The 23346-nt window shown below is 43.3% G+C and overlaps 1 protein-coding gene across 1 annotated transcript in view; it reads left to right on the top strand.

The window, feature by feature from the left end:
- syngr3a (synaptogyrin 3a) overlaps positions 1–23346 on the top strand; it is a 103700-nt gene that overhangs the window by 47812 nt on the left and 32542 nt on the right. The window contains exon 2 of the mRNA XM_068055757.1: positions 12865–13099. Within this exon, the coding sequence (XP_067911858.1) occupies positions 12865–13099 (235 nt within the window). The remainder of the gene's footprint in view (positions 1–12864; positions 13100–23346) is intronic.

The following is a 23346-nucleotide window of genomic DNA, read 5'->3' as shown; positions in this document are numbered from 1 at the left end:
TAAAAAGTCAGGGTTATAAATGGAAACTATTTTTTCAATTTGTTTTCTAATTAAATAGTGGCTCATCTGATGACTTATAATTCTGTGAACGTCATTGGCCTATCAATATTTTATTTTTACAATAAACTGACGAAGACTGCAGAAATGTCTGATAAATTTCCAGAAACATAAATTCTTTGTTTCCATTTCAATTATATGACTGCAGTTTACAATCAGTTTATTCGTGCATAATAAAAGCAAAATACTGCGTATGCTGGAAATCTGAAACACAAACCAGAAATGCTGGAAATACTCAGCAGGTCTGGCAGCATCTGTGGAGAGAGAAGCAGAGTTAATGTTTCAGGTCAATGATCCTTCTTCAGAACATTTTTATTTTACACTGCTTAACTTGAGAAGAGTGAATTCTTGGATAATTTGTCTTTGCAAAGAATTAGAGGTATTAGTAAAGCAATAGAATCATGTCCTGTGAAATAGGCAAGGAAAATATAGTTATTTTGTTGTGGAAATAGGACTGTCGTTCTCAAAGAATTAACTGATCTGTGGTATTCCCAGCATTAATGCATATAATGTTGATTAGGGGGAGTTCTCTCACAGTGGAATGATAACAGTGGAATTGAGGTTTTAAACTGTAATTACTGTTCCTTTTCTTGCTACTCTGCCCATTGTGCAACATTGATTGTTGTAATGAGTATTATGCAATTACCCTAGTGGTAGACTTCAATCCCAAGGGGATACATCATGGCCTGTTAGCAGTATATCAATGGGGGAAAAAATTGTAGCAGGAAAATCTGGCAGAAACTGTTTCTGCACCTTTTCCAGCATTCAATCACTTCCCGCAAGTTTGCTTGTGCCTTTTGGGCCCTTTCTGTGATATAGGCACCTTCTCAAATCTGGTAGTCTGGAGGAACTGGATGAGTCCTCCAACCCCCACTCTCAGTTTCTTGCTGCAGCATATGAATCTGAAATAGGCAGAGACTTTTGGAAAATGGCATTGGAAGTAGGCTGACGTCACTTCTCGATCCTTTATACATGGCTGCAGTTTTAAGGTGGGTAAACTCTGCCCCCAGACTGGGAATACCCTGGAAGTTTGAGTGAATCACTAAGGGGTTCGGGATCCAAAATAATTGGGCTCCATCCTATTTATGTCTGGCAGATAAGTGTTCCCCACACCCAAAGCAGGGGATATTCGGCACCTTGAAGTTCTGTGATCAAAATCATTTGTTTTAAATGTGGAGGAAAAGGGTTTTTTTACAATCTTGTTGAACATATAAAGCTAGGTTACAAAACACGGTACCCCATTAGCAAATGGCTGTGCAATCCCTATTGAGATTATAGGTTTCACAGAAATCTTGGTGCTTTGAGTGCTAATTAGACTGGACGTAAGTGATACACAGGAGTGATTTATAATTATAAGCTGAAGAACAGTAACTTACAGAAAGTTAACTGTATATTTTGAAAGCTGCAGACGGCAATTAATGCTCTGAGGATTGTGGTTTACAAAGTATCACTATTTTCTAGGGAAATTGCTTAATTGCTTAATGCCTGTTTGTTTCTTTCCCGGTGCCTCTGGCATACATTATGTAGAGGATCACGTGACTTGCAATAGACTGGAGCCATGGCTTCTCCATTTCATTATGAATGAGTCATACCAGTTTCTGCAAGTGGGGAATTTTAACTCAACCTTATGATACTCACGACTGCCAGCCGCACATGGATAAGTTGCTAAAGAAGCTTTATTTCTTACCCCACTGATGTAATCTGTCCTTTAGAACTGTGTGGGGCAGAATGGTGTGGGCTGTTGGTTTATTAACCTCAGAATGAGCAAGCAGACATGTCAAGCAACTTAAGAATAATCTCCACTAATTAATTTTGGAGTTGGGAAGCAATCCCCTCTTACAGTTCACTGTACTTTTCTCTATCTTGTCTCTGCTTTAGCTGGACTGGCAGATGTGACAGTGAGTTTATGACATTTGTCGTTGTATTGTTGCCTGGGAAACAGGTCTGGACTATTTTAATTGGACCAAAAAAGGTTTTGCTGGGTAACACAGTGTCATCAGGACAGAAATCAGCACCACAAATATCCTCTTCCACTAATAAAACTCATATTTTGAGAGGGTGTTGAGATGCAATTTTTGGAGTTTATTTATTAAAGTGATTTATTTCTTTTGAGTTGTTGTGCTGCAGTTTTACCCTAACAGGACCTGGAACAGATGTCTTTGCTCCCTATCTATCACAGCAGACACTGTACAGACCACTTGATGTGATAAATAGTGAGCACAGAAGACATCAGTTGATTTCCTATGGGCACTTCGTGAAATGGTTGCAAGCAAACTAGAAGATGCTGCTACATGGGGTTCAGCCTTGTCTATGCTTAACAAGTCTGGTTGGAAGTGTTCCTGGACGTTTGATCGTGTGACACTTTAACTGCATGATATCCGACCACATGACATCTGCAAATACTATTGCCTCTCTTTTCCGATCACACTCAGTTTCTATGTGAAGGTAACCAACTCTGAACTGTGAGTCTCAGAGCCAATTTGTACTTCAACCTCACAGGTTAAAACCAAATGAACCAAACCGCGAGGTCACACAAAGGGCAGCAGACTCGGTGTTTGAGGCTTTTCTCACTTGTCACGTTGCCTTAAATGCAGCTCAGCACCAACTCTTTTAAATCACTCCTGGGCCGGACTCGATAAAGGAGAGCTTTCATAGACTGATATTGTGTGACCAGGTGAGGAAGGGATCTCCGGCTTCCCTTTCGCCCCTTCTCTGATTTGACCACAACAGGTTTTATCCTTTTCTTTTAACACAGTGATTGACCTTACCACCTCAGTAAGTGCTTGCTCCTGTTCCTCTAATATAATTGCAAATGAACCAATCAGACAGGTTTTCTTGAATTTAAACAAGAAAGATGTAAGCTTATTATCCTTATCACTCGAAACTGGTTAAAATTACTAAAATACGCGACGCATCCATGCCCACATTCACACAAGAGCCACACACACACAAATAGATTACAGAGGGATACAAACAGAGTTGGGAGGTTGGAGTAGAGTCCATAATAAATGGAATTTAAATACTGAATCTCAGTCTCTGAGTTCTTAGTTGAAATTGTAGTCCTGAAGACCTCGCTGGGCCATGTGCATGGTTGCAGATTTGCTTGTATCCTAGTTGTTGGTTGTAGGCGTCTTTAGACACAGCTTTACCAGCTTGCTGCTGAGGCTCCTCTGGATCTTTACTGGAGAGAGGGTGTGAGGGAGAGCTGTTCCCTTGATTTTCAGTTACTGTCTGTCTCCTGAGTTACAACTCACAAACTCCCAGAGTTGCACAAGCAGTCACATGATGTGACTACCTCTTTGTGTTTTTAAGGTTCTTCTAGGATTTTCTTTGAAGTTCAAGGCTCTCCCCTCGGGCTGCACAGACATGCTTGATGTGGGGCGGGGGGTGTCGGTGGGGGTTGGCTCTTTCAATGTCAATGGGTGTCAATTGCTTTTGACGACCACATTGATAAGGCTATCTCCGATAATTGAATGAGAGAGCACCCCATTGTTCTGGCTTGGTTGGGTCAATCATGTCTGTCTGCAGTCTAATCCTTTGGTGTTTCACATGTAAATGTTTGTGGCCATCTTGGCTGCCAGCTGTTCTTTTTAAAAAGTTATTTGTAACAATTTCCAGTAAAAATCTCAGGCAAAGTTCCACTCGATGAAATTAATATTTTCCATTTGGCATGTGGGGTTTTCATCACCATAGAAATTACAGTATAGGAGGAGGCCATTTGGCCCCAAGTACCTGGTGCTTTCTCCTGTAGCCTTATTCACCCCAGATCCTTTTATATTCCCCCTTTTCAGATATTTTTCCGATTCTGTTTCAAACTATATCTAGTCTCTAATAGCCACTTGTGGTGAGGCATCTTGTGGTCTAATAGTCCTCAGTTGAAGAACCTTCATTCTCCCTTTACCTCATGGTTCTTCCATGGTCTCCTTGGTTATCATTCAGCCACTAGTCAAAGCAATCTTTCACTGTTTAGCCACTGTAATGACTGCAGGTTTCACTCATCCCTTTACTAGTTGCTCCCCTCTCAGCACCACTTCCATGTTGCTGCTGCTGCTGACTCTTCAGAAGGGCCATGGCCATAACATCCCCAAGTTGCTTTTTCTTTAACTCTCCCCAGCTTGAGGCCCAATCCCCCTGACCCCTTTCTCCCCAAGCCCTGAGCCCCTATTCCCCTTCTCTCCCCAACATGCATCTCATTCCTCTCTCCCTAATCCTTCCATCTGGGTGACTGTAGTAAGTGTGTACCTCAGCTTTAGGGAGTTCTGGCTGCTTTTAAGTAGCATCATGGATTAATGATATCCACTCCCACCCTCCCCGAACCCCCCCCCCCCCCCCCCTCCACCAATAGACCCAGCCAATGATAGATGCTGAGTGCATTAAACTCAGCAAGTAGGACAAATTGCACTTGTGTCGACCTTAACTGGCACGTGCATTGCCTGGCCCGTCACACCCCAGTGCCACTATTTTCAGGCGCAGTCAGATTTCTGTCCTATGTTTTCCTCTCTTTCTACAGGAAACCCTCAAGGACCGGCCAAAGCTCCCAATGACACAGAAGAAAGCAGCGTCTCACAACAACCTCCTTCACTTACTGCACCCCTCACAGGTGCCTCTATCCCGGGGAGTTAGTTGGTTTTGAGGGAGCACAGGGTACATCACTGAGCTATAAGTGAGTGGGAGTGTGTACATGCAAAGAAGGAACCTGTTGGTTGTATGACAGACAGAATTGATAGAGAACTGAAACCCCAGTTCTTTTTCCCTTTAATGTCTGTAATCAGTGTGTTTTGAAAAGGAAGATATAAGTGTTTCTTAACCCCTGAGTGTATGGCCAATTTGAATAAACAGCAGCACACTTTTCCTGGGTTTAAATAAAGAGGATTTTTTTATTCACACTTTCACCATGAAAATCTAACACTCACTCACCACACACATACAAACACACTTGAGAAAGAAAGCGGTTAAAAAGGATAGTGCAACACTGTAATGCAGAAGAATTCAGTGTCCTCTCATTCTGCGGCTAGTTTGTCATGTAGAAAGTGATGAAAATGTTCTGCAGGTTGTCTGATGCAGTTTTTCCCCCCAGAGATAGCATGCAAGGAAGTGGAGGCATAAAAGCTTAATGCTGCGATCACCATCATAACCACTGGCAGCGACTTCCCTGCTTCCCTGCTATCAGCATTGTGTGCAGGTCAGATAGTCAGCATAGGTTAGTCACTACCTCCCCTTTAAAGTGGAGACTGGGAATGCAGCTGTCCTTTATATTCCTTGGTAGCGATGCATAGGTCCTTGCATATGGCTACAGGAATAACTGTAGGTATGGGTCGTTCACCTCTGGTGCAAAATGAATCTGCCTCTTATTCATTCTTTCACCCTTTTCTTCCACCTCCAAAAACCTCAAAATGGAGAAGAGCAATCAATCCAATAACCATTTAGGACCCACACCCTGAAAGGCCAATATGTGTCTGATCTTTATGGCTCATTTAAATGGGTGTTCGAAGTGTGAAGTAGGTTCCTGATGGAAAAATTGGAAAAGTTTTCACCTTTAGGTAAGCCTTAAGGACAGTCTGTTCATATTACATGGATGTTCACACTGTTACCATTGAAGCCTTGGCTTCTATATTGGAGTGGGCAGCTTCTTTTGACCTCCAAAGGATTGGAACCTGATTGCAGGCATTTCATTGGCACTATTATATCTACTTTCCCACAGGCCAGTGACAATGCAGATACAGTGCCCACTACTAGTGGCTTGGCAAGCATAAGAATGTATGCTGTTACTCTTTCTCGAGGTGGGAACACATGCAGCCTGTTCCAACAATTCATTATGATGTCTGCATGTGCAGCCTAAAGGCTGTGGGAGTAGGCTGTTCATATAACCCCACAGAGAGTGCAGTCTGCGGCAGGTCCATCACAAGCTACCTCAACCCCAAGAGGAATGAAACAGCCTTCAGTCCTGCCACTCAGGTAACACCTGGGAGAATCACAAAACTAGGTTTTAGAACTCACTCACCACATAATGGCACCAAGTTAAAAACACAGTGGTAAGAAGCACTTGGGGATTTTCATTACAATTGAGGCTGCACTAAAGTTGTTTTCTTGTGAAGATATTGTTCGTTACACGGTTTGTATATGGCTTAAATCAGGTGGTATGAACAGGAGCTGTGTGAATTTGCATGTTCAGATATGGCATATTTGAGGTGGGAAGGGAGATAATGTAGTCAGGATTGTTAACACAGTGGCCAGCTGTGATATTCAACATTAAAATCTCCTCTATCGGATTGGCATTAAATGGATATGTCCCCTACAGCATCTTTAGACTGAATCTGCTGCTCTCTTTGCTGACGTCCTCACTCTCCACGAGGGCCTCTGAGACCTCCATGAGGATAAAGAAATACTTACATTTATATCACACTATTCATGATCTCAGGATGTCCCAAGCACTTTATAGCCAATGAAGTACTTTTGAAATATGCTCACTGTTATAAAGCAGGAAAGGCAGCAGCCAATTTGCTCACAGCAGGCTCCCACAAAAAGGAGAGTTGTTTGTTTCAGTAGAGTTGATTGATGAATAAATATTGGCTTGGACACTGGGCAGAATTACCCTACTCATTTTCTAATAGCTATGGATCTTTTACATCCATCTGAGATAGCAAACAGGGCCTCTGTTTAACGTCTAACCCAAAGGACAGCATCTCTGATAGTGCAGCAGTCCCTCAGTACTGCACTGAATTATGTGCTCAAGTCTCTCGAGTGAGCCTTGAACCCACACCTTCTGACTCAGAGACAACACTGAGCCGCAACTGAAGGGAAATGTATTGTTGTGAGGCTTCTTTATAGGATGAAATGGTGCAGCATGCAGACCATCAGCACAGTCCTTCAGCCCTTTGTCGGTCTGCTCTGCAGAATGGCTCTTGATCAATTCAGGGACTTACCTGGAGGGAGTCAGGAGAGGTGGTGGCAGCGGTGGACTTACAAGGAACCTACTGGGGAGAGAATAAAGCGAGACCCAGGCTCAGGGCCTTCCACTTACCAGGAGGGAGGAGGGAGAGGCAGTGGCGGACACATGAGGAGCCCCTTACCCGAAGGGAGTCGGGAGAGGTGGTGGCGGACACACGAGGAGCCCCTTACCTGAAGGGAGTCGGGAGAGGTGGTGGCAGACACGTGTGGAGCCCCTTACATGGAGGGAGTCGGGAGAGGCGGTGCGGACACGCGTGGAGCCCCTTACCCGAAGGGAGTCGGGAGAGGCGGTGCGGACACACGTGGAGTCAAGAAAATCACTGAACGGCTGCAGAGCACCCTGAAGGGGTGTTAGAGAAACCGCCAAGCCTGATTGTGAAGAATATGCTGAGACTAGGATGCTTTGGTGGAGATTGCTTACCACAGAACTGACTTCACCATTCCTAACAACACCCAGGTAGTGCTGGCTGCCTCTTCTTTATATGTACCCATTTGAATACAATTAATTAATTAACACCCAACACCTGTTCACCCTATTACCTTCAACTATTAGGTACTTAACATCCATTAACAGAACTTAGACACTAACGGGGGGGAGGATGAACAGCCAGCAGTCATGAGCCACATTGGTACGAACGACATAAGCAGAAAGAGAGATGAGGTTCTGCAGTCAGAATTTAGGGAGCTAGATAGGAAATTAGCAGTGGCGCAGTGGTTAGCACCGCAGCCTCACAACTCCAGCGACCTGGGTTTGGTTCTGGGTACTGCCAGTGTGGAGTTTGCAAGTTCTCCCTGTGACCGTCTGGGTTTCTGCTGGGTGCTCCAGTTTCCTCCCACAGCCAAAGACTTGCAGGTTGATAGGTAAATTGCCCCTCGGTGGGCCAAAGGGCCTGTTTCAGTGCTGTATCTCTCTCTAAGAAAAGTAATGATTTTCAGAGTACCTTGCGCAAATGAGCATGGAAGTAGGAGGATAAAGCAGATGAGTATGTGACTGGAAAGATGGTGCAGGAGGGAGGGCTTTAGATTTTTGGGACACTTTTATTTAGAAATACAGTACTGAAACAGGCCCTTCAGCCCACTGAGTCTGTGCCGACCATCAACCACCCATTTATACTAATCCTACATTAATCCCATATTCCTACCACATCCCCACAATTCTCCTACCACCTACCTACACTAGGGGCAATTTATAATGGCCAATTTACCTATCAACCTGCAAGTCTTTGGCTGTGGGAGGAAACCAGAGCACTCGGCAAAAACCGACGTGGTCACAGGGAGAACTTGCAAACTCCGCACAGGCAGTACCCAGAATTGAACCCGGGTCGCTGGAGCTGTGAGGCTGCGGTGCTGGCCACCGTGCCGCCCCAATTGAGACTAGTTCTGGGGAAGATGGCACTTGTACAGGCTAAAGGGGTTGCACCTAAATAGAGCCAGGACTAAGTCCCTTGTGGGGTGATTTGCTAGTGCTATTGGGAGGTTTTAAACAAACTTGGCAGGGGTGTGGGAACCAGGAGGTAATATCAAAGAAGAACACCAAGGTGCGCAGAATACTGAGAGATAGACAGTACTAGAGTATAAAATAGTAAGTTATTAGGTCTGAATCGTGTTACTGTGCATGTATGTGAATGCATAGAGCGTGGTAAATAAGATTGGTGAGTTACAGGTGCAGATTGCCATGTGGAAATAAGATGTTGTGGCGATAGCAGAGATCTGGCTCAAGGGACAGGACTGGGTGTTAAATATTCCTGGATACAAAGTGTTCAGGAAAGTTAGGAAAGGAAGAAAACAGGGAGGTGTGGCGGTATAGATTGGGGAGAACATTGCAGTGCTGGAGAGAGAAAATGTCTCAGAGGAGTCAAGGGCAGAATCTATTTGGCGTGAACTAAGGAACAGAAAAAGGTGCAGTTACATTGTTCGGTGTTGTCTATAGGTCACCAACTAGTGGGAAAGATGTGGAAGAACAAATTTGCATAGAAATTACAGAGAGGTGTAACTATTATAGAGTAGTTATACTTGGGGAGTCTAATTATCCAAATATAGACTGGACTAGTGGTAGTGTAAAGGGCAGAGAGGGGCAAGAGTTCCTAGAGTGTGTTCAGGAAATTTTTCTACAGCAGTATCTTGCCAGTCCAATGAGAAAGAAGGCACTGCTGAACCTGGTTCTTGGGAACGAGGTGGACCAAGTAAATCAAGTTTCAGTAGGAGAACGTTTAAGGGATAGTGATCATTGTGTCATAAGATTTAGGCTGACTATGGAAAAGGACAAAGAGCAATCCAGAGTAAGAATAATTAACTGAGGGAAAGCAAACTTCAAAGGGGTAAGAACAGATCTGGGCTGAATAAATTGGAATCCAGGATTGGCAGGAAAAACAGTAGCTGAACAATAGATTACCTTCAAAGAAGAGATATTTCGGGCACAGTCAAGGAAAAGGTTGGAATAATGAATCCAGAGCTTCTTGGATGATGGAAGAGATACAGATTAAGATAAAGAAGAAGAAATGTGCTCATGACAGATGTCAGATAGATAATACAATGGAGAACCAGACTGAATATAGAAGGTTCAGTGGGGAAGTGAAAAAGCAAATAAGAGAAGCAAAGAGAGAGTATGAAAAGAGACTGGCAGCTAACATAAAAGGGAATCCCAAAGTCTTCTATAGGCATATAAATAGTAAAAGGGTGGCAAAAGGAGGAGTGGGCCTGATTAGGGTCCAAAAAAGGGAGTTATACCGAGAAGTAGGAGGCATAGCTGAGGTATTAAATGAATACTTTGCACCTGTTTTTATCAAGGAAGAAGATGCAACCCAGGCAATGGTGAAAGAGGAGGTAATTCAGACACTTGAAAGGCTTAAAATTGATAAGGAAGAGGTATTGGATAGACTGTCTGTACTTAAAGTTGATAAGGCACCAGGACCAGATGAGATGCAGCCAATGATACTGAGTCAAGTGAGAGTGGAAAGTGTGGAGGCACTAGCCATAATTTTCCAGTCTTCCTTAGAGTCAGAGGTGGTGCCAGAGGACTGGATAATTGCAAATATTACATCCTTGTTCTAAAAAGGTGTAAAGATAAACCCAGCAACTACAAGCCAGTCAGTTTAACTTCAGTGCGGGGGAAGCTTCTAGAAACAATAATTTGGGACAAAATTAATAGTCACTTGGACAAATACGGGTTAATTAAGGAAAGCCAGCACTGATTTGTTACGGTAAAATCATGTTTAACTAATTTGCTGGAGTTTTTTGATGAGGTAACAGAGAAGGTTGATGAGGGCAATGCTGTTAATATGGCAACATGGACTTCCATGGATATGAAATTCTCTGAGTGACAGGAAACAGAGGGTAGTGGTTAATGGATGTTTTTCGGACTGGATGAAGTTTAGTAGTGGAGTTCCCCAGGGGTCAGCCATGGGACCTTTACTCTTACTGATATATAATGACCTAGACTTCGGTGCACAGGACACAATTTCATAATTTGCAGATGATACAAAACTTGGAAGCATTGTGAACTGTGAGGAAGATAGTATGGAATTTCAAAAGGACATAGACAATTTGGTGGGATAGGCAGGGAAGTGGCAGATGAAGTTCGATGCAGAGAAGTGTAAAGTGATTCATTTTGGTAGGAAGAACATGGAGAGACAATATAAAATAAGGGGAGAACTCTAAAGGGGGTGCAGGACCAGAGGGACCTGGGGGTATATGTGCTTAAGTCATTGAAGGTAGCAGGACAGGTTGTGAGCGCGGTTAATAAAAGCATACTGTATCCTGGGCTTTATTAATAGGGGCATAGAGTACAAGAGCGAGGAGGTTATGTTAAACTTGTATAAAACAATGGTCGGCCTCAACTGGAATATTGCGTCCAGTTCTGGGCGTGCATCTAAGGAAAGATGTGGAGGCATTGGAGAGAGTGTGGAAAAGATTCACGAGAATGGTTCCAGGAATGAGAAACTGCATTTACGAAGATAGATTGGAAAAGGTTTCCTTGGAGAAGAGAAAGCTGAGAAGGAATTGAATAGAGATATTCAAAATCATGAGGGGTTTAGACAGAGTAAATAGGGAAGAGCTGTTCCCACTCGTGAAAGGATCATGAATGAGAGGGCACAGATTTAAGATAATTGGCAAAACAAGCAATGACGACATGAGGAAAAACCTTTTCATGCAGCAAGTAGTTAGGATCTGGAATGTACTCCCTGACAGTATGGTGGAGACCGGTTCAACCGAAGCATTCAGAAGGGAATTAGATAGTTATCTGAAAAGGAAGAATGTAAAGGGTCATGGGAAGAAGGTGGGGGACTGGCGCTAAGTTAATTGTTCACTCGGAGAGCCGGTGCAGACGCAATGGGCCAAATGGCCTCCTCCTGTGTGGTAACAATTCTGTGATTCTCAGACCTTAAGCACACTTTCAATACACCTACGGTGTGCTCTATGCTGATTCTGAATGACAAATGGAGCTCATTATAGCACTGCTTAGCTGGAGTGCTGGCATGTCATCTTCATGTCACTAACCATGGCTGCAGAGGTTACCTTTGGTCTCTGAGGATCCACTGTAAGAATTACCTTTCTCTGGTAAAGATTGGAGGCATGATGGATCACCTTAGAAAAAGTCACTGTGGCAGCCCCAGGAGAAACAAGCATTCTCTTGCATGTTGTGCTGCTGGTTGGAAATGAGCTGAGAGGGTGGTATCCTTTCCCATTGATGTGCATTTGGCCATATGGATGCAAAAAATAACTCTAGACTTTGGGGAATCCTGCACCTAGTAAAATTGGCAATGTATCAGATATTCCTGGTGAATCTGATGAAATTGTTAGCTCTAGAAAACAGTGCAACCGTACAACCTGGACCAGCCATATAAATACTGTGACGACAAGAGCAGGTCAGAGCTGGGAATTCTGCAGTGAGTATCTCACCTCCTGAGTGCCCGTAGCATATCCACCATCTGCCACCCACAAGTTAGAAGTGTAATGGAATACTCTCCACTTGCCTGGATGAGTGTAGCTCCAACAACACTCAATAAGAACAACATCATTGAAGCCAAAGCAGCCCGCTTGATTGGCACCCCAACCACTTAAACCTTCATTCCCTTCATCACTGTGGCAGCAGTGTGTACCATCTACAAGAAGCACTGCAACAACTTGCCAAAGCTCCTTCAACAGTACCTTCCAAATCCACAATGTAGCAGCAGGCATGTGGGATTACCACCACCTGCAAGTTCTTCTCCAATTCACACGCTTGGGACTACATTGCCATTCCTTCACTGTCGCTGGGTCAAAATCCTGGAACTTCCTCCCCAGCAGCATTGTAGGTGTACCTACACTGCATGGACTGCAGCAATTCAAAAAGATGACTTTCCACCACCTTCTCAAGGGCAATTAGGGATGGACAATAAATGCTGGTCTTACCAGCGATGCCCACATCCTATGAACGAATAAAGAAATCTCGGTTGGAATATTGGTGTATGGCTGGCTGACTTCTGTTACAGATATCATCTGTGTCTATCTGGATGGACCCCATGGAATAGAAGTTGAGGGCAATTGTGACCCGATTAGACATTGCTGGAGCAGTGCCTTCAGTGCTGCTTACAATGTATGGCATAACTAGCTGACCGCTTCCTTTTTAAAACAAAGCCTGCATAGGTCAAATGCTGATTGCAGAAAATGAATTGTGGTTGTTGATTTTTATAATTATTTTTGTTATCGCATCAAATTTCTGTGGAGTACTCAGTTCTGTGACAACAGCAGACCTGCTCATCTGAATTCTTGTTACAGTCACTTTTTTGATAGGAAACTAGCCAGCTTCATTGTTGCTGATGTTGATACCATAAGGCTGTAATTCCTTACACTTACACATTTTCATTTCTTCCCCCACAGATTTTCTCTATCGTTGTATTTGCCTCTATAGTGAATGAAGGCTATGTCAACAAAGGCAACAACAACCTTTACTGCGTTTTTAATAAAAACAACAGTGCCTGCAATTATGGCATTACAATTGGCGCCATTGCTTTCTTCGGATGCATCATGTTCCTCACCCTGGATTTCTACTTCCCACAGATCAGCAATGTAAAGGACAGGAAACACGTTGTACTTGGAGATCTGGGATTTTCAGGTAGGCATACTTAGAAGACACAAAAGGGAAAGAATTTCGCTCTTTCCTATTTATAATGAAATCATAAGCAGTTCCTTATATATCCAATTACGTTCCTTATACATGCAATTTGTCCTTTATTGTGCACTTATGTATTTTCTATGGTGAACAGCGGAAATCATCCCCCCCCCCAAATGATTTAAATTAGAAATGTTTATGATGGGCAGTCAAACCAGTTAGGAATATTGATGAAAGGTCACAGATCTGAAATGTTAACTCTGTTTATCTCTCTGCAGATGCTGCCTGACCTGCTGAGTAATTCCAGCACTTTGTTTTTATTTCAGATTTCCAGCATCTGCAGTATTTTGCTTTTATTATAGGAATATTGGACTTGTTTAGAAGAACATAATAAAATCTGGTGTGGGAAAAGAACACTGGACTAATAATTCAGAGGTTGTGAGTTCAAGTCTCACCATGCCAAGTTGTGAAACTAAATTCAATAAATCTGTTTTTTTGTGGATTAGGGGGACAAACTGCCAGACTGTCATAAAAATCCTGCTTCATTAATGTCCTTCAGCATAGGAAATGTGCTACCTCTACCTGCTCGGGACTACACACGGCTCCAATTCCACACTATCTGGTTGACTATTAATATCCTCCTGAGGTGGTTTACTAACCCATTCTGCCGTACAACAATTGCTCAAACATGACCATCACTAGTTCTCTTGAAAGCTAAGGATGGGTAATAAGTTTAGTCTTACTAACATCATCCATATTCAGCCTGCCTATCTGTTTCATCTAGAGTTGCTCATTATTCTGTCATGAAGTTTGGAAAACAGTCAGGAGATGAATTATAAAACTTTTCAGTTGATCCATTGAACTGCCTTTGCCAGCAAATGTTTAATAATAAAAAAATTGTGTTGCTTATCACCTTCCTAAATAGACAGCAACACAGATTTTACAATTGCCATCTGTTGTCTAGTGCCCAACAAGAAGCATGTCCTGTTTGAGTGGAACATGTTAGACGTTGTTCAGTCATTCTCTTTCTCCCAAAAAATGGAGCACATTATTTCTCACTGATGCTGCATTTCATGTTCTGGCTGGGGGGGATGTATAAAATACATAATGACCAAGCAAGTGAATGTGAGACTAAAATTCATGGCCTCCTCATTGGGATCCAGTGCACAACCAGTTTCAGCTACTTGCTAATCAGCTGTTTTAAACTGCAGACATTTTTCAAGTCGACCAGTCATAATCTTCATGGTTGCTAAACATGTTTGAGAAATTCTACCTCCGGGCCACTTCGAAACATGCCAGTCCAGAGGTAAAACAGCTACCCGTCTGCAACTAGGCCTATTAAAGGGCCTATAAGGCCTGTCAGCAGGTGGACCCCCCACGGTGCCCGGAACATGGCTGATAAAAGGAGGCTGGTATGTTAAACCACCGCCGCCCCCCCCCCCCCCGACGTCACAACTAATAGATGGCCATATTTGTGGCCACAGGCCATCCTGTGGAGGGGCTCCCGCACCACAGTGGTGCTCTTGCAGCTGTGGCCAGGTTTTATTGGAGAAATTTTATAAGCTTTGAGATGGCTTGAAATGCCCAGAAACATCGGGGTCCCAACCCCAGAACAAAAGTCCAGCCCATTGCCTGCCATGTAAGGGACAATGCTTCTGTTCGTAAGGCCACTGAGATAAAAAGGACAGGGGCTCTGAACCAAAATTCCCATGTCTCCAAACTCACAAATAGCAGGGGTAGGATTGCTAATCACTACAGCTGGTGAGACCAGGGCACTACATGGCGGAAGTTGGACAACATTTCAAGATCCAGGCTGGGATCATGGTCTGGACCCCAAAGATCTGCTTTTAAAAATATTTTTGCATATGGCCTACTTTACATGAGGGGTGGTTCTGGAGAGAACTCTGTGTTCCTACCTTTCTCCAGATGGCCAGTCTTGAACTAAATTTTCAAGCCTTTTTGATGGGTGGAGTGGACATCCTCAAGTACCATGGGATGACACCAGAAACTTTGGCAGGGTCAGCAGGATTTTAGGAGGGTGCACTTCAGCACTTACGCCAATATGTTTATAGAGTAATAGCTATCTTGGAGTACAAGGCTATAATATAACCAATGGAGGTTGAGGAACAGACCACAAAGAGCACAGGTAGTCACCAGAACCTTGTGATTTTGATCCAGTCAGTTCTATACTCATCGTCAAGGGCATAATGTATGACACTTTTTAAAATTTTAGCAGTTGAATAACTTATTCTTTTTATTCTGGCCCCAGCCGTTGCCATCTGAGCTTCATTATCCTGTCCTTGCTATTCAGTTGATGCCTTGGTACCAGTTTTACCATTCAGCATGTATGTTCTGCTTGCGACACAATGGGTTGTTTGGTTTGTATCTTCCAGAAGCTTGCATTTGTTGCCACTATATCTTATTATTTAGGTCAGGTTCCATAGGATGCACAGTTTGATATGAACGGAAGACCTCTTCTGTAGCGAGAGCTTATGTCAGAAAGGATGGTGACACAGGGGGATTATCACGGAATTTTGTTAAGAATACAGTTCTTTATATATTAGCATACACTTTGAAAGCAGAGAATACTTTCATGATAACTGAAGGACTGGAAACTGGATACTAATGACATTGAGGAATATGGGGATGGAGTGGGAAAGTGGAATTGAGGTAGATGATCAGCCATGATTTAATTGAATGGTAGAGCAGGCTTGACAGGCTGAATGGCCTACTCCTGTTCCGATATTCCGATGTTCCTAAGTTCCTATGAAAGATGCCAGGGACAGAACATCCAAACTATTATGTAATGAATATCATTTTGCAGCTTTCAAAGTATATGTTTTTATGACTTACAAAAGAGATTTTTTTGTATGTTATTACTTTTACTATTACAATACAACCAAGGAATGTAAGGGACCAACAAATTTCTCTATAATGTACTCCAATTAAACCAAAAAATATGTAATTGTGCTTTTCTTATTGTATTACAGAAATACTACTGTAAGTCTCAGTGAATTAGACCAGTCTAACAGATTATGATCATGGGCTGGCTCTGTGCCACAGTGAGTCAATGGGTCACAAATGAGTAAAATACTTTGACGTCAAGCAGAATCATGATTAAATACTAGATCCTACACAGTCACTTTCCCAATAAAACATATCCACATTTATTGGAGAAACGTTATGGTACACTCTCACCGTCTCCAGCTTAGAATGCAAGATCTGGGCTATAAAGAAAGTTATTTTTAACATTTATTGGAGAGCTATTTCTTACAGAAATTCAGCACCACAAAAATACAGACTCCCACACACATTAAATTCAAACTTCCACAGAGAAAAATTCAAGCTTCAGTAAACAAAAAAATGCAAAGTCTCAGACACACAGATTTCAAGCTCCAGTGCTCGACATTGCTCTGCCCCATTGCTGTCTATTGTCCTCCCTTGTTTGATCTGTCCTGTTCCAGTGTTCACTCTATCCACTGCCACCATTTAGTGTAATCTTTTCCCCCTTGTTCATTGCCTTCTGTGATCTCTATGGTCATTTGCACAGTTTCCCAAGAGGTGCTACCGGATTTACAGCAGGAAACTTGTAGATCCCCTGTAGAATTTCCAGGCCAATATGCTGTAATTCTGCAATTGGTTGTACCTTAGTGATGCTACGAGCAGCAATATTTTAATTTTCCACCTGGTGGTAATGGTAAATAAGGGTACTATAGATTTGCAACATTTGCAGTGAAATTATAAACATGCTCTTTATAAATATTCTAATATCCCTATATCTCTGAGCAAGACGGAAATGCTCCTGGTATTTCAGTTGAACAAGGAAGATACCTGGATCACTGGAGCCACCATATCCCTCAATAGGGCAAGACTGGAGTCAAATGTTCACAAAAATGTTTACATATCAAAACAATGTCTGAGCCATATAGACCAGGAAGGACCCAAGTTTGATTCCAGTCTGAGCTCTGCTAGTTTATCAGAGCTGAGTATTACAATCTTCTTGGGTTAGGGAGTGGGAAGTTCCACAAAGTTTCCACCCACGACTTCAATGCAGCAAGTGGTGCTGCAAGTGTGCACGTGTGGATCAGGGGTGAGCTTGGCATCAGGATTGGATGTGATGGCTTTCATGACCAAACAGTATGATAATACCCATTGTAAAGACTTACACCTGAATAATGGCCATTTGGGTAAGGTACTGAAGGGCGATCAGAATAGATAGAGCTGTATCCTAACAAGGAGTCAATGCCAATTTGGGGAGTGGGGAAATTCTGAAAAACCTCCCTGGCCAACAATTACTGGAGGGGCTGTAGTCTGATTGATGTGTTCCATGCATTCCACTCATGCCCAAATCTAATTCTTGCAGTAATTTTAATGCCACAAAGGCTTTGCCTCATAATTACCACCACCAGCACCACAGGGAAAGCTTCCTCACTTTTGTATTATATCATTGCCTTCTGAGTTGGATTGCTTGCTGATTATGCACAACTTTTAAAGGAAAATTTTGAAGTCAGATTTTACAAGGAGGTGCAAATGGCATTGACAAAGAATTACAAACTTCATTTTAATACAGAGAATTGTCATTTAATATGAGCTACATAGAGAATAATGACGAGGACTGAATGACAAAGGTATAAGCTATTTGAAATGTTCCATTTAGATCAATGACATAAAGTGAATTGAAAGCAGTTTATGAATATCATTTGACTATTAAGATTATGGTATAGCTTTGAAATCATACACAAGTTTTATTTAGATGTAAACTGGACAATATTTGAATATAATTCAGCTTGGATAATATTTTAACTGAGGTATAACTGTTATGATCCCTTTCTAGATTTGTGAATTAAGTTGACATCTGAATGTCTTATGACGCTCACTCTAAACCTAAATGAGTACTGAAAATAATCAAGCTTGCAAATGATTCATCTTTCACTCGTACAAGATCTACAGAACTGACAATGTAACTTTCTAAAGATAGACCTGTGAAGTTGAATAGTCTGTGATTTGTCAAGGTCCTGATTGATGTACCACACACTTGCTGTCGGGAGAGAAATTTGCTTAAGGGCTCCTGTTCCACCCTTACTATTTATTTTCTCAGCAATGGCATTTACTAGGATGTGGTGTGGGCAGGGTGTGAATGGATGAAACTGGAAAGAGAGAATAAGGATATGTAATGGGGTTAGATAAAGAAGGACAGAGGAGGTTCGTGTGGAGCATAAACACTGATATGGACTTTTCTTTATTCATTCATGGGATATGGGTGTCGCTGGCTAGGCCAGCATTTATTGTGTATCCCTAATTGCCCTTCAGAAGGTGGTGGTGAGCTGCCTTCTTGAACTGCTGCAGTCCTTCGGGTGTAAGTGCATCAACAGTGCTGTTAAGAAGGGAGTTCCAGGATTTTGACCCAGCGACAGTGAAGGAACGGCGATATAGTTCCAAGTCAGGATGGCGTGTGAAATGGAGGGGAACTTGCAGGTGGTGGCATTCCCATGCATCTGCTGCCCTTGTCCTTCCAGGTGGTAGAGGTCATGAGTTTCGTAGGTGCTGTGGAAGGAGCCTTGGTGAGTTGCTGCGGTGCATCTTGTATATAGTACACACTGCTGCCACCGTGCGCTGGTGGTGGAGGGAGCGAATGTTGAAGGTGCTGGATGAGGTGCTAGTCAAGCAGGCCGCTTTGTCCTGGATGGTGTCAAGCTTCTTGCGTGTTTTTGGAGCTTCACTCATCCAGGCAAGTAGAGAGTATTCCATCACACTCCTGACTTGTGCCTTGTAGATGGGGGACAAGCATTAGGGAGACTGGAGGTGAGCTACTTGTTGCAGAATTCCCAGCCTGTGACCTGCTGTTGTAGCCACAGCATTTATGTGCCTGATCCAGTTCAGTTTCTGGTCAATGGTGATCCCCAGGATGTTGATAGTGGGGCATTCAGTGATGGTAATGCCATTGAACATCAAGGAGAAATGGTTAGATTCGCTATTGTTTGATATGGTCATTGCCTGGCACTTGTGTGGTGCAAATGTTACTTGCCACTTATCAGCCCAAGCCTGGATGTTGTCCAGGTCTTGCTGCAAATGGACATGGGCTGCTTCAGTAACTGAGGAGTCCCAAATGGTGCTGAACATTGTGCAATTATCAGCTAACATCCCCACTTCTGACCTTATGATAGAGGGAAGTGCATTGATGAAGCAGCTGAAGATGGTTGGGCCTAGGACACTACCCTGAGGAACTCCTGCAGTGACGTCCTGGGACTGAGATGATTGACCTCCAAAAACCGCAATCATCTTCCTTTGTGTTAGGTATGATTCCAACCAGGGAGAGTTTTCCCCCTGATTCCCATTGACTCTAGTTTTGCTATGACTGCTTGATCCCATACTCCGTCAAATGCTGCCTTGATGTCAAGGGCAGTCACTCTCACCTCACCTCTTGAGTTCAGCTGTTTTGTCCATGTTTGAACCAAGGCTGTAATGAGGTCAGGAGCTGAGTGGCCCTGGCGGAACCCAAACTGAGCATCAATGAGCAGGTTATTGCTGAGAAAATGCCACTTGATAGTACTGTCAATGACCCCTTCCATCGCTTCCCTGATGATCAGGGGTAGACTGATGGGGCGGTAATTGGCTGGGTTGCATTTGTCCTTTTTGTGCACAGGATGTACCTGGGTAATTTTCCACATTGCTGGGTAGATGCCAGTGTTGTCGCTGTACTGGAACAGCTTGCCTAGGAGCACGGCTAGTTCTGAAGCACAGGTCTTCATTACTATTGCCAGAATATTGTCAGGGCCCATAGCCTTTGCAGTATCCAGTGCTTTCAGATGTTTCTTGATATCATGTGGAGTGATCCGGATTGAGTTGCTGAGAACCTCAGGAGGAAGCCAAGATGGATCATCCACTTAGCACTTCTGGCTGAAGATGGATGCAAATGCTTCAGCCTTGTCCTTTGCACTGATGTGTGGGCTAAAAGGCCTGTTTCTGTACTGTAAGTACGATGTATTCAGGAAAAAATTAACACATTTAAAAAAATACTCACTGTATAATCAAACATTTTTTTAATTCATATTGTTCCTTGTTCATAATATAAAATTTATGTCTCACTGCATTTTAGATCTTGGTGTAAAATGCTACTGTAACCCTCAAAACAGATCATTGGTGATATGCTTTCATTACTGCAGATTTATAATTTAGAGATAATTACAGTGAATGTCTATAATTTATGTTTGATGAATTTGACAATAGGAACTGAGTTATCTTCCTGGGGTGTGCATTATTGTAGGTACTGATACAAGTAGCAGCTCTCTGGCAAGTCTCAGGGTGGGGGGAAAGTGAGAAGACCATGAGAGCTTGAGGAACCAAAAATGGCTGAAAGTGGCCAGCAGGAGTACTATTGAATCTGGGGAGCACTTCTGCTCCTTCTGGCTCCACGTTAAAGTACATATTCTCTTTCGAAAAGGGCCTCACGAATTGAGCAGTGGGACCAATGCCTATGTAGATTGGGCTCAAGCCGTCACACTGCTAAGTTTGTATGACATGCCTGTTTTACACCTGAAATGCAAGATCTTATAAATTTTCACTTCCTTTTAAGTAAACTGTGCTTTAATGCACTTCCTTAATTTCAAATCAGACAACTGTAAAGTGGAAAATCCCCAGTCAGATATCTGTGCATAAGAATCACTCCAATTTTGTTTTAACTAGAATCCATAAACACCAGTGCAACTAATCAAACTTTTATGCTCAAAATTAAAGGTGAAGGCAAGGGAACCATCTCTGATGGAACATGACCCCTGCCTACCAATAGGGCTTCAAAATGGCTGACAAAAAAAGCAATAGATTGCTTTCACCAAAGTTTGCAGGTCCTTCTTTTGCAGTAACTTGTCTGCCTCTCCATTTTCTCCCCTTCACCATAGAGGTTCACTACATCGTTCCCATTGGGATAGAGAAGTCAGTCACACCAGTTCATGTTTTGTGCAGACTGTGAGGAATTGAATTGTGGAAAAACTGCCTGTTCTGCCTCATATGCCCCCACCACAATGTGTGCCTGCATGAAACCAGGATTCTGGAAGAAGCAACATTTACAAAGGTTGTATCTCATTGATTGCCACGGCAAGTTCACATTCAGTGAGTTTTGAACCTTCTCAATTTTCAATCAGCACCTTCTTAGAAATCAGCTAGTGATTACTTTCTGTCACAGTGCCCCTTATGCCTTGTCTCTCAATTAAGACATCGGGGCTGCAAATTTTGGCTCAGTAGTGTAGGCAGCACCTCATAACTTCAAAAATTTCATCTGCCCCTATTCCCTTTACAGGGTGTAGCTGAGGGCCTCCTGGCCCCCTGAGGAAACAGTCTCTCCTTTTGACCTCCTGGACTAGGGCCTCCAATGCAGCACCAGAGAACTTGGGAGCCCTCTCGCCGGCCTGTTTCACCATTACCAGTCTTCTTCCTTCCTTTCTGACTGTTCCAGCAGCTCGTTTTTAATGTGTCAAAACCAGCTGCTCTGGGGAATCTCCAAATTTTCCCAGGCCAAATTAGAATGGCTCATAAATCTAAAAGCTGCAAGTGATGGAAATTTGAAACAAAAACAATAAATTTCTGGAAATGTCAGCATGTTGGGCAGCATCTGTGGTTTGGAGTGCAGACCCTTTATCAAAACTCAGGGTGACTCTCGCTTTCTGATTAGCATAGCAGAAGTTTCATTAGTTTCCTGAACAGATAAACAATGATAATCACATACAACTTGTACAAACAATAAGTCTTTTCCATATGTAAGTGGAGAGTGGGATAAAATTCACACCCCCTCACTAGGAACACCCAGGGCAGGATTTTATCCAGACGTAACAAATGTGGCGGGGGGTGGGGGGGGGGGGGGGCAACACAATATGGCAAGGAGTGGCGTCACGCGGTGCGCCTGCCATTGTCCTGACCCACTGCCATTTTGTCTAGGGCAGGTGTAGTGTTGTGCTATGTTCTTAAGTCTTCATTAAATGATAGCCGTAGGCTTTATATTTGGATTCAACACAAACACTATTAATTGTCTTACTTATCTACAATGCATGATTTCAAGTACAGGTCTTTGCTGGTGTATGTCTGTCTGCTCTCTGAAAGGTCATGTGTTGAGTGTGTATCTCAAAATAGTTTCTGCTTATATATGTCTGATGTTGTTAGCAGTGGCCTGGTCTCTTTAAAGGTGAAGTTACCACTATGCTACATTACAATGGGGAAGGCCTTCAACTCCAGGCCACTTGAGGCCTTAAGTGGCCAATTAATGGCCACTTAAGGGCAGCCTCCTGCCTCTGCTCCAGTTTTATTGAAGTCAGAGGGGCCTGCCATTGTGTAGAGACACTGCCAGGTAACACCTGGCAGCCTCCTAGCAGGCTCGGGGGGGGGGGGGGAGGGGTGGTCTCTTTTCAGGAAGTAGTCCATGGCCTCCAGAGGATCCCCCAATGGCAGTGGCTTCCCCTGCAGCAGGACTACCCCCACCACTTCAGCAACCCCGACACCACTTACCTACATCCCGAGGTCTCTGACATCTTGTCCTCTGTAGGCCTCCTGCAGTACCAGCAGCGGCCATTGCACCCAGTGGTGCTGCCGGTACTGCAGAGCTTCCAATTGCCCAGCAGCTTTGGAGGTGGAAGCTCCATCCCTTAAAGGGATGACATCCCCAACGATGGGCAGTTAATTGGCTGTCTGGCTTAAATTGCAATGGGGGTCCGAAACAGGACCAATGCAGGGTTCCCCCAGCCCCCGTCTTCCAGCTCACCCTTGGGACCCTCATCACTGGGATAAAATCCCAGCCTCAATTCTTTTTTAATCTGGAAAGATTCAGCCATTATTCATGTTTATCATAGAAATGAGCCAGTGTTATGATCCTGTAGTTTTTTTGTTCCGGGACGAATGCGGTGTGCCTTTAAGGCTGGAAAGGGAGCAATACTGCTTTAAGGCAACAAGCTCCAGAGACTGAGTCAAAGAATGCATTCTCGTTGCCAGGATACAGCCATTCAGAGACTGTGATTCAAAGAGTGTATTCTGGTTGCCTGGGATACAGCCACTCAGAGTCTGAGGATCGAGAGATATATTGTTGCCAATTTACATTTGAAACTAGTTGAAAAACTGGCTATTGAGAGACAGTTAACAGAGAAACAGACAGACAGCTGGACCAACGTATACTGAAGGAAATGAGAGCTCTCTCTTGGTTTATTTAAACCCTATTTATTATACTCTCAGAATTCTGATGTCAAGCCAGATTAATTTCTTAAAAGAAAATA

Source organism: Heterodontus francisci, chromosome 24 (assembly GCF_036365525.1).
Source record: "Heterodontus francisci isolate sHetFra1 chromosome 24, sHetFra1.hap1, whole genome shotgun sequence".
Lineage (NCBI taxonomy): Eukaryota > Metazoa > Chordata > Chondrichthyes > Heterodontiformes > Heterodontidae > Heterodontus > Heterodontus francisci.
The sequence above is the reverse complement of the archived record's forward strand: the minus strand, read 5'-3'. Positions and strand labels throughout refer to the sequence as shown.